Source organism: Gavialis gangeticus, unplaced genomic scaffold (genome assembly GCF_001723915.1).
Source record: "Gavialis gangeticus isolate Ggan-Ray unplaced genomic scaffold, GavGan_comp1, whole genome shotgun sequence".
NCBI classification, from domain to species: Eukaryota; Metazoa; Chordata; order Crocodylia; family Gavialidae; genus Gavialis; species Gavialis gangeticus.
The window spans coordinates 14,849,259-14,861,846 of record NW_017729004.1 but is presented as its reverse complement, the minus strand read 5'-3'; the positions used below and the strand labels follow the sequence as shown (position 1 = coordinate 14,861,846).

Below are 12,588 nucleotides of genomic sequence, written 5' to 3'. Positions count from 1 at the left end.
ACGTGTGGCTGCACACAGGAGCTGTCGGCCAGGCTCCAAGCTGCAGGAGCGTTGCAGCTGCAGCTTCCTTGACCCCAGGTAAGGCTGCTGGGGCCAGCACAGTTATTGGCCCCAGCCTCCCCTACTCCACCCTGGAGTAACCTCTCGTGCGCATGGCACAGGCATTCCTTGGGGACAGTTAGCAGCAGCACAGGGTCCCCAGTTGTCCCCAGGGAACCAAACATCTGCACTCATCTGGATGCAGCCTCTGAGTTACCTTGCAAATCATGTGTAGGTGTTTGTACATCTAAAAGTGCTAACATTGTATAGCACCCTTAAGAGGATCTCATGGCATCCTAGGCAGGTTGGCTGGCATGGCACCCTGATTGAGAATCACTGATTTAGAGAAACTACATCAGCACTAAGGTACCGCCACTTCCAGTACGGGACATGAAATCAGCTTGGCAGTTTACAGCTATACCACCTGATGAGTGAGGATGGGAAGAGAGAAAGGAGATTGTGAAATGACAGAAGGGAGGGGGTTTTAAAAGTACTCAGAATGCAGTTGCCTGAGTTGCAATTTGGCCAGGATGCCATGGTTAATATCTAAGTCCAGTGCAAACTACCTGGCAATCTTGAACAATCATTTTACATTTTATCCAGAATACAAAGATGGGTCTGCAAGGGGTTGGAGAACATTGCTGTGCCTTACAGAAGCCACAAAATGTGCCCTTTTCCTCATTTCCAACCCCAGGTATGACCTGGGGGTTTGAAGGCTTGGGAGCACCCCAGTCATACCTGGAGCTCAGATTCAGAGTTTTCCACCATGTGATCAACAAAAAGAGTTTTCTGTTTTTGACTGAATCTCTAACTTGTCTTGCTCAGCAGTTAGGACCATCTCTCCTATTTCCTTGGCCCTCACTTGTGCACTCATTTCTGTTGTGTTTCCCTTGTGTTCATGGATTGCTTCTTTCCAAATGCTTGATTATCCAGGCAGGATTGAATGAGCCACAGCGGCATATACCAAATAGATAAAAGCACATCCTGTGTCTCTACCTGGACCACACACTGCTGGTTTACCTGCACCAACACAAAAAGCGGGGAGAGGGTTACTATTGAGAGAAACCAGAGAGTGACATTTTCACAGCATCTCCGTCACAGCAGGCACTGAGTTAGATTTTCAAAGGCATGGGTAGGAGTTAGGTGCCTAACTGCCACTTATACCTTTTGAAATATACTTCAAAGCCCATGAAGAATGGACCAATGGCCCATCGAGTTTGTATTCTGTTTCCAGCAGTAATCAGTGCTGGATGCTTCCCAGGGAGAAATATGAACCTCATAAATGCATCAGATTATGTAGTTTGATACCACAGAGGGAAATTTTCTTCCTGACTCCAGCTGATGATCCTTTTGTGCCTTGAAGCATAAAGATTGAAATCTTGTGACTTTATTTATAGTCTTGTTAATATAATTGTTGCTGCTGTTCTCAGTCTTGCTAATCTTTTTGAAACTTACCAAGCAGTTAGCCTCAAATAATAATAGTATCCTAATATCCAAGCCAAACTACAGGTTTTTATAGGTGACCAGTATGTTACGAATATACAGAACTAGTACAAAAGAGCTCTTTGCAGTAATTTCCCTTAATTTACCAGCACAGAAATGCACATTTAGTAGGAACCCCCTGGTGTTCAAACAGTTACCTAACTCAGCTGCTTAACATAATTAGAGTAGGAGAAATGGTGGTGATTGAAATCAAGAAGGGATCCTGCTGCTTTTGCACAGTATTTGAGAACAATTTGCATTCATACCTAACTTACATTAACACAGGATACAGAAGTTACTTAGGAAATCTCTGACCTTTGGGGTTGTTCGGGTGTTTTTGTCCCTGGATTTCTCCAATTGATTTAGCACAAAAAAAAAATTCTGTACTAAATCATTTAAAACTCTTATGCATGGTGTAGGCAAAAATGATGTATATAATATTTTGATAGCACAAAATGTATTGATCTTCTAAACTTCACATATTTTGTGCATTTGTCACTAGGGGAAAACATTGCTGAAATCATCTAGTTGGACATGATGTTAAACTGTAATAATAGTCGCAGCTTTATCTTAAGATTTGTGGAAATGTACCTCTGACCCCAATTCCAGTTAATACATTTGGCTGCAAGTCAATTTAAATAACAGTGTGCAAGGAACATGCCATTCATATCAGTGTTTGTCTTATGTGAGCTGGTTGTCTCAGGGACTATGCACTTGTAAATAAAGGAAGGAGGAAGTCGTTTCAGACAGATTAGTAATGTGAATTATATGGTCATATTTCTATAAAATGAACAAGCTTTTAAAGAGTTATTCACCACAAGTTAATAGAGTTAATATTTGTTTATTGTATTATGATATTGCCTAAGGCTCCAATCGGGGACTGGCTTCTATTGTATTGGACAAGCACACATCATAAAGACAGTCTCTGCCCCAACATCTAAGTTAAACAAATCTTGTCCTTAGACCATAGGCAAGGAAAACCTTGCTACATGGAAAGAGCAAGGGAGATCCCCAAGATTGCACAGAGTCCCAGAGTCTGTGACCGACAGCCCCAGATCTCCTGAGGCCCAGTTCAGTGCCTTAATCACAAGAGCTCCCTTCCTCTTGGTATAGAAGACACCTCTGCATAACATTACAATCAGAAGTCATATAAATGACTTTATCTCCTCAAAAACACGGTATTTCCCTCTAGCCCCCTTCTTTCTATGATGCCTACCTGAAAAAAAGACATTCTGGAGCACTAGAGTGGTAGGAAGTGTGTGTATTCATATAGCAGTGAGTGTGTGCAACACTCATGCATATTTGGTTGTGTCTGTCTCCCCAACCTTCAGTCTATCACTTGATGCTGTTGTCCAGGCCTTGCATGTACTTGTATACAGCTCCAACAGCATGGAGCTCTTGTCAAGGTATGATATTTGTATTTGATTCTGCACACAGCAGGTGAGCGGCTTGAACTGGGTATAAACTGAGGAGAAAGGCAGGGACTGCAGAGTGGCCGATTCTGTGTTAATGAGAATGTGACTATTTCACTGCCAGGTTATAGCTGTCTACTCATTGCTGTAAGTTGAGATGAGGGCAAGAAAGATAAAGATTGGGGGTGTTTCCTTAAACTCAGACTTTTTCTGCCCATGCTGGACCGCAAGACGATTGAAGTGTAATGCAGATGACTATCCCTAGAGCTTGTCACTGGGTAGTGTCAACTTTATATGTGCACTGGAAAGCAAGAACTTTTGCTCCCTATTTCCAGGATTAAGGCCTTTCCTTCATAACACAAACCTAAAGAAATACCACGTTCCCAAGACCGTTGTATATTTTTGTCTTATTTCCCCCAGCCTGATGCAAATAGAGCAAAATCAGTCCCTTTGTCAGGGTTTCCACATGGCATGTGTACCAAATACCCTCAATAAGCTTTTAGGTTGCCATTTGTGCAGGGGTGAATTACACGGTTGCTTGTGATTTTTGGTTACTTAGAAATGTATTGGGCTGACAATGTTCCAGGGTGATCTGTGAATTTTGGGAGGGTTATTAATGCCTCCATAATTAGATGAATGCCATTACAGAGGAAGGGTCTGAAAAACTAGAACAAACTAGAACAGAACAAACCAGGTTGAAATAATGTTTTCCCTTTGTTTTCTTTTCCTTCCTCCTCAGGTGGAAGAGAGCTCCAACGCGGGCAGCCCTTCAAAAGGCCTTTTCTCAAAAGGGCTCCAAAATCGACCTTCCAGCCCTGTTTCTGCCCCTGTGAGATCTAAGCATAGCCCAGGCTCACCAAAAACAGTGTTTCCCTTCCCGTATCAGGAGTCTCCCCCACGCTCCCCACGCCGAATGAGCTTCAGTGGGATCTTCAGGTCCTCCTCCAAAGAGTCCTCCCCCAGTTCTAACCCATCTACCTCTCCTGGGGGCATCAAGTTTTTCTCCAGATCAAGAAAAAGTAAGAAATTGATCATGTTATTTCAGGAAGATACACAGTACCTCTGGGCTTGACCCATTCTTTACCTGCTGTAGTAAAGTAAGTGCAGATGGGGCACAGGCTAATTGTTCATTATTAGTTCCACTTAAGATGTTTATCAATTTCTTTGCCACCGAGTTCTCCAGTAGAATGTAACATGGAGCATGATATAGACCAAAGGTGAAACTTTCCCCCATGCAGAGAGCAGCACAAGGAAAGCAGAAAGCACCATGCAAATCGCGTGTAAGGTTTTGCATGAAATCTCATCCCCACTGAAGGCCAGCAGGAGAGTTCTTCCACTGACTTCATTGGAGCTGAGCTATCAGCTCTGGGGTTTAAGAGGGGCTGAAGTGGTGGATGGACTTTGTGCTGGCCCCTGCATAGGAGACTTTCACCTGGAAACAGAGTAGTACTGCTTCAGCCGGCTCCTTAGAAAATCTCAGCCATTCTTTTACCAATGTTGTTTATGCTATTGTAGGAAAGTAAAAAAGATCCTTACCACACTGATGAAATGATGCATGTTCCTGATGTGTTGACAACTGCGAGGGTGTTTCATTTCTATGTGAAGTGAGTAGACACCTCCATCTTTTATGATTCAGAACAGCTAACTACATTTTATCTCGTACAGATTGTGTCTCCTCAGTAATTGGGCACCTGCTATATAGACTGAGCCACTTAAATTGTTTTCTTGACAAGAAAATTATTCACCTTTACTTTTATGCTTTAAAATTTCATAACATAAATGAAAATGAAAGCTCACCTGTCTCAAATGTTTTGGGGAACAAACATATTTAGAAGCGAATCACAAAACAGGACACTTCCGTTGGGAATTTATTATTGGGAAATGTTGGAAGTGATTGACAGTTTGTATTTCCCTGTGGATAAACGGAAGAAATAATAAATCAATATAAAATTCTGTATGCAATCTATAGAGGCCATATTTGTGATGCTAATAGCTACATTTGGCATATAAAATGCATATAATGTACTGAAAACTGAGAGAAGGGCCCTGTTACGTTTTCTGAATGTCAACAAAATTCTTTTAATTTATTTAACTTATTTATTTCATTAGAATAAACAATGTTGTGGTGACTTTGCCGCATGCAGGTATAAACGCACACTCCTTATGTGGATCACGTTTGTCAAGAAGTTCTTCAGATTCAACTGAAATTAGTTTTTTACTAGTTCCTTTACCTGCAGACTGCTTTCCAGAGCCTGAAACCCAGAGTACATACTTCTAAAAGGAGTCCAGTTGTATTTCACACAATCTGAACTTTTTATAGTCCTGCCACACTGATCAGGGGCACTAGTTCTTCCATGGTTAAAGTTCATACGAGCTTCCTGTCATCCTCCCAGCCTCACAAACCATAAATCCCATTTAAGCTGTGTTTTAAGGATTCTGGTAGAACTTTACATTTTTATAGGCCGTATTGTAGGTAACTGAACAAGGAAGTATTTCACCCTGCATAGATAACCATAACAATTTACACTGACTGGCAAAATCATCTAATGACACTGATTATTTATGATGGGTGATGTTGTTGATGTGATGGTTCAAGAGAGATGGGAAAGAATTCTTGTGCCTCAGGAAGGGGCCTGAGATTCCTGAAAGCTTGCATACCAGGCATGCAGTTGGTCCAATAAAAGATATCACCTGCAAGAATTCTTGCCTTTCACTGATCATTTAGGCACTGCCTACTTAAAGTTGTATTTATTCTGTGCAGGCTTGGAAGATGAGGCCTGAACCTAGGCATATTAGAATATTAAAATGCTCCATTAGTCAGCAAAACCATGGCATCGAGGTCATATCATTGGAACATAGCCAGCTTCAGAACAGCCTTTCGTGCCATACTTCTTAGCCAGAGATGGTATCAGTGACCCAGCTGTTAGAGAAATGGTTGCAGAACTTGTGGTGCTTATTTTTAATGCAAGAATAGCTGCCTCCCAACCAGTGAATGATGTTGGTTAACCTGCATATGTGAGGAACCTTTGCCCTCCCTTAGTTGCATGATTTTTTTCAAGATGAGTTGCCAACTGCACTCAGTGATCGTCCCCTACCGAAGATCACTTCTCAGAGAGACTTATAGGGGTATGTGCTCCTCTCTGTTCTGCTTCATATTTTGTTGATTTTTATTACTGTGTGTTTTATTTGCGGACTAAAATTTATATGCTTCTGATTTATTGTGTTTATTTTTAAAGTGTCTCTTCAGGGCTCTGGGAGCTTACTGGAACTTAATGAACACCACAGATATACTGGGTGCATCTACATGAGACGTTTACTGCGGAGCTGCCTAATTAGCTGCACAGTAAAGTCTTAGTGTCTACGTATATGGTCCTGTTAGGCTGCAGAAAACTACTTAACTCCGCCACAGGTTAATACTTGTAAATACAAGTACTGTCCTATGGCAGAGTTTTTTAGTGCACAGCAGCATATGTGCAGACGCTGACGGGGCTGGCTGGGGCACAGAGGTGCTTCAGTGAGGAAGCTGCCTCCTGGCTAGCCTCACACTGAAGCATACTTGTGTCCCAGCCAGCCTCTTCACAGCATGGTTGAGCTGGGTCAGAGCAGCCCTAGGCTGGCAGGCTGACCCTTTGGACTCTCTGCCAGCAAGGGCTGTTCTCACCCTGCTCAACATATTGTGGTCCTGGGCGCACATTTGAATGCAGTACCTGGGAGCAATAAACTCCATTGTCATATGCACCGAAGTTTATTGCTCTATGCCAATAGCACGTCTAGATGCACGCACTGATACCGTCTTACAATCAGAACTTTTGCTGGCCGTCTATTCTGTAAATAAAAAATAGCCCTTTAGATCTTGAAACACAAAGTGACTGATTTAAGCCTTCTTGGAACAAAGCTTTTGTGACTTAAAAGTCAGTGTTCGATAGGATTTCTCAAAAAAATAAAAGTCCCTAAACTAGCCATTAAGTTCAGGGCTCAGATTTGTAAAGGTGTTTTGAGGTTGCTGTGTGTAGCTCTAAAATATCTTAACGATATTGATGGACAAGTCCCTTGGCCTAAAGCGATTGAAGTAATTAGGATCTAGAACGGCTCCACTCCAGTAAAACTCTTCAGGTACCTAAATTCATTCAGAATCTTCATTTTTTAACTGAAAAGTCCCCTAGGTGCCTGTACGGTGTTGTATGTGTGCTCAGAACCAATCTAGTCTGAACACTGAGGCACCTAACTCCCACCTCTATTTAATTACAATGCGGGTTGGTTTTGGGGAGGCACATAAACTTCACCAAAGTCTCTGGAGGGACCCTATCTGATGAACAGGGATCCTGATGTTCTCTGATTAAAAAAAAAAATCCTTAATTCTCAGATTAAAAAAAAAAAGTAACCCAAAATCCACAATTTTCTGTGATGAAAATGAAACACCACTATATATATATCTGTACGCCTTCTTTCTCTTTTCCTCCTTCTCTGACAATGTTCTTAAGTAATGGTAATGCAGGATTCTCCACTTCGCACTGTATTCAATGCTTACGGTCTAAGTTAGGGGCCCTCAGAACATGTTCATCAGCAGGGATCCTGGTTTTCTCTTATTAAAAAAAATCCCTAATTTTAATAAAAATCCCTAACCCTAAATCCATATTTTTCTGTGACTAAAATGATGGTGGGGGAGAGGGGAGGATTGAGGCCTCCAAAGAGAGGGAGAGAGGGAGGGAGTCAGGCAAGGTTGGGGCAGGCAGTGCATGAGGCTTGGGGCCTGGGGCCAGAATATGCGTCTTTAGGCTTCTGGCGGGTAGCAGGATGGGACTGCGGGCAGCTTGTCCAGGGGGCAGGGAGAGGGGCTGCCTCCCCATCACTGTGTGCACTCTTGGCGAGGGGGGAGAGCAGGGTGGGCATGTACCTCTTCAGATTTGTGTGCAAGGAGGGGGTGGGCTTCCTGCTGTGAGCTCAGGATTCCTGCCCTGCTGCCTTCCCCCCCAGGGCTTCTGCAGCCCAGCGGGCAAGACCTGGCATGGCATGGCAAAGTGGGGCCAGGTGGGGAAGCTCTTTGCTGCTGCAAGCCCCACACTGCCCTGGCAAGGTGCCCCCTGCCCATCTGGCAGCAGTGGGGGCAGCGGCATGGAGTTGTGCCCCTTGAGGGGTAGGAGGAGGAGGAGGGAAGTGTTTCATTTTAATCATGGATTTGGGGGGTTTTATCAGGGAATTTGTGATTGATTGATTGATTGATTGATTTAATCAGAGAAAACCAGGATCCGTGGAGATCAGGGACTTCTCCTGGAATACATAGGAGAGCTGCAGTATCTATCAAGCCCTTGCTTGTTAGAGCTCTTAACCTGAGTCCCTTTTGGCTAATGTTTGTGTGTCACAATCAGGGAAACTGTTCAGGCCTCATAAGGTTATGGAAGTGAAAATCCAAAAGTAGACACCATCTGTATTGGGTTTTTATACAGGAGCTTCTTTAAATACTTTGGTAGTGCTGGAGTAATGTTGTGATGATGGGACAGGAATTATGTGAGAGGCAAGAATTTCTTTGGGTGATATCTTTTATTGGCCTGCATAATTCTGACTAAGTTAGATAAGGGAACTGAAGAAGAATGTTTTATGTTCAGAAGCTTCTCTGACACTAACCCAACTATGCAGTTGGTTCAATAAATGATATTACTCAAAGAAATCCTTGCATTTTCTTTAAATACTTTAAAATTAAGTATTCTTTTATTTAAAATAAAATATTGTACATTATTGCATCTCAGCTTTGATTTTCAGGCATTTTGATGAATTGAGTGTGCAATACAGGCATTCTGGATGAATATCTTGCAACTCTGTGCAAGCTCAGACCATATTTTAGTGTCAGGCACAATCCATTGATCTATGTTACTCTAAACCTCCTTCAACATGCATGTTCCTATAAACTTGATTGGTTTTGTGCGGACGTAGTTGTGATGGTCTAGGAAGTGTGCAAGAAGCAAAAGTTTTTTTTGTGATACCTTTTATTGAACCACCTGTATAGTTGGGAGAGATGTTAGACAAGTTTTCAGAGACAAAGTGCCCTCCCTCTAGTCTGGAGACTTGCTTAAAATAAACAGAAGTTTTCAGTCAAAATACTTCCCAGAAGAGCAAAGAAGAATTGTCAAAGCAGCACTGTTTAATAATAATTTTTAATATTTTTATTTAAAAAATTCAATTGGATTTGGAATCTAGCAAATTCATTATCAAGGTTAATAAACAGCTCTGACCCCGTGTCAGTCCATCCTCTTCCTGTGTGGTAGAACCCCCTTCTCTTGTACAGGCTGTATCCCACAGCGAGCCCACATCCTCGCAGTGTACGTGGTGAGGCTGTGAGCCTCGAGTCTTTCTCACCTGATAAATCTCAAATTCCAAAGACCTGTGAAACATATTTGAAAGCTGTAGCCAGATTACTTTTGGAAGGTGGTCTCCTAGGAGAGAGACCCTGCAGCACCGAGCAGTCAAGCTTTTAGACACATCATAGGGGCTTGGTTGTGATGAGAATGAATTAATTGGGGCTACATACTTTTTAAAGAATCTCAATGACACAAGTCTTGTGACTTGCTAAGAGCTATTTTGCAGTCTACATAGATTTACTTGAGATCACTTTTCAGGCCAGACCAGGGGGACAACAGGTAGATTTAAGTGAAAGTATGATTATATTATGCAAGTGGTTCTAAAACTGGCATTACGAAGCTGCTTTTTAGTCATTTCATGTCAGATTTTCTTAGCTAGTAAATAAAGCTATTCTCATTGCTAGCCCTGCAAACCAAACTTGGGATGCAATACTCTATTCTTTCTAGTTTGTAGTAATATAATTTCTACATTCAGAACTCAACAGTTTTGATGATATGTGAGCTTGAATAAAATTCAGCTTGCTCACCTATAATTCTGTTCTTTTGATACTAGGATAAAAGGAAGTAAAGTGAGTAGGACTGACCCAAAATAAACAGTGGAAGATGATACATTCTTCCATAGTCTTATTTCTGAGCATAATATCACATCTCAAGGGAGCCTATATTTAGGTGACTTTAGGACAAAATTCTTTTACACAATAAAATAGAGATGGGACAGCCTCCTTTCTGAAATGCTGAAATCAAGTCCCATTGATGTTTTAAAGTGAAAATTGATAGTTGTATGGGATTTAATAAATTAAAAGGTTATTTGTTTTGTGTTTTTAAAGTAGCTGATTGCTCTTTTTGAAGGTCATCTGGGTAATTTTTGTCATACTGAATCATCTAATCAAAGTAGCCTTTTAACAAAGCGTACTGATATACATGACATAGTTTTGATGCTTGGTGATCTGATATTAGGACTTCTGAAGTCAATGAAAAGATTCTGTTTGCCATCAATGGGCACTGAATCAGGTTGGGGTAGACAGGTTGAGAAGACAACCTAACTCAGTGTTCAGACATCTGAACGTCTTGGCTGTCCAGTGATCTTAACCAGTTATGACATCAGTAATGAGGAAATGAAAACTGATACCTATTCAGATCTGTGCTTCTGTTTTGAAAGTTGTTCCCCTGCCATATGGGAATTTCCCATTTTATTTGAGGAAGAAGCTTCTGAGGAAGAAATCAATGCTGTTAATCGTATGCCTCGCACAAAGGAGTGTCGGTGCATAGCTTAGACTCCTGGGTGCTACAGTAACACAACTCTGCTGTCATGTTTGATGGAAGGATCATTGAGGCTCTAAGCAAAGACAGCCAGCCATCTTCAGTCGAATGCTGTTACCCTTGAGCAGCGTGGTAATGAATTGGTGGATAAGCTTGTGTTTGTGACATGTAGTACTGGTTTATACCTGAAGATGGTGCAAGCAGCTCTAGTTTCCCAAATCCCAAAGATTAAAATAGACAAGAGTTGCAGGGTTTCATGTTGTAGAGTTGAAGTCCTGCTATAATATGACAGAACAATGTACCAAAACTCTCCCTCAGGTCTTCAGCTGAATTATATTCCCTTAAGATTTGTTTTTAGAATCACATTACATCTTATTTTGGAAACAGGTTGCTGTGAAACTGCTTGCTCTGTAACAAACCCAGAGCTTTTATGTATTATTAGACTCAGTGAGACACATCATCCTGCTGATGAGCATTCTGGATGACTAGCTTGCAGTTGTGTGCAAGCTCAGACCATATATTTAGTGTCAGGCACAACCCGTTGACCTGTTTTACTCTAAAGAATGAACTTCCTCTAATATATATGTTCCTATGAACTCAATTCATGTCCTATTGATTGGCTGCCTGTACTTAACTACCTCTAGCCCTAGATTCTCAACTTGGATTGTTCTTTATAAATAAATGTGATCCATGGTGCATGGTCCTCTCATCTTTTGGATCGCTTCTGTACTTCAGTATTACTTACAATATGTATTAGGAAATACCATAGCTGTGCTCTTTTAATAGCGTTACTTGTCATATGCACAAAACTTCTTCTGATACTGTTGGGGCCAGTTGCTCTCTCTTTATGGGAAATCCAGCAACATTGAGGTTAAAAGTTAGAAAATGGCTTTGCAGATTGTTCTTATAGGACAGAATTTGCCTATCTCCCTGGAAAGCATCATCCAACCTCATCAGGCCCTTCCGGGCAGGAACATTGGGGTGAAGCTGAGTGACAGCTCTGGTCCCCTGCCAATGTTACCCCCAAGATTTACTCTTGGAGATGAATCCTCCTCGTGCTGAGGGTGCCATGGAAGGATAAGGCAGATTAGTGCTGTAGTATCTTTCTCTTTTGCGCTTTATAGGGCTGGCTATGAAGACAGTGCTTCTCTCAGTTTTCTTGATCCCAGTCACTTCCAGGTACACATGCAAACCGGGAAGGAACCTCCTTGTGAAACCGTTTTCATCTGTTTCCTTTTGCAAAACTCACGTGCGGTCCAAAATCAGCAAGGAGGCTTGTGCTTATGTTATTCACTGGGATTGTCTATACTAGAAAAATGACCTGTTGCTATAAACATGTGTCAGCAACAGTACAGCATATAGCTTAACTGTGAGCCAAAGAGCCCTCATTCAGCATGGTTTCATTTTCACCAGCTACTGATATCTGCTGTCAGCAACTAAACCTTTTTCTAAAACAACCTGAGCTACAGTGATTAGCCTTATTTCCTTCCGATCTTCAAGAATAATCTTGCTTATTTCTTGTCTCTGTTGTAGCCTCCTGTTACCAGGATTTCGCTGCCGTACATAAACGCGAGCTCTACAACATGTCATTGTGTTCTTTACCTTAATTTATCATTTTAAAATTACGTAAAAAGAAAAAAATCTTGTCAGGCTCCCGTTGTGCACTACCCAGAGACTCAAGGGGGACCATTGAGAAAAGGGAGATTTCTCTGAATTGGAAATGCCTGTTTCTCAGGATAATTTCTATTTATTTCAAGGGCAAGAAGGGCAGGCACAGGGACCTGCTTTCTTCAAATCTCCTATTTCTTTGCTTTAGCTTGGGATTTAAATTGTGGGACTGGATGGAAACCATCAGATTTTCTTTCATTGTCTGACAACCGGAATCCTTGGCAACATATAAATTGTGAGCTGGCTTTACTACTTCTTTGTCGTCTGTGAATGTACATTTGGTGTTTTTCATTTTTCTGATCTACCTCAATCATTCAGTGAAAGCAAAGTTCTGTGCTGTTACGGGTAGCCAGATAAATGTTTGTTTTTATGTT

At 41.7% G+C, this 12,588-nt stretch overlaps 1 protein-coding gene across 1 annotated transcript in view; it reads left to right on the top strand.

Moving 5' to 3' along the window:
* The window catches only part of PRKAG2 (protein kinase AMP-activated non-catalytic subunit gamma 2), a 375,527-nt gene that overhangs the window by 40,532 nt on the left and 322,407 nt on the right, over positions 1-12,588 (top strand). Inside the window, exon 3 of the mRNA XM_019508123.1 lies at positions 3,673-3,952. Coding sequence (XP_019363668.1) covers positions 3,673-3,952 — 280 coding nt within the window. The remainder of the gene's footprint in view (positions 1-3,672; positions 3,953-12,588) is intronic.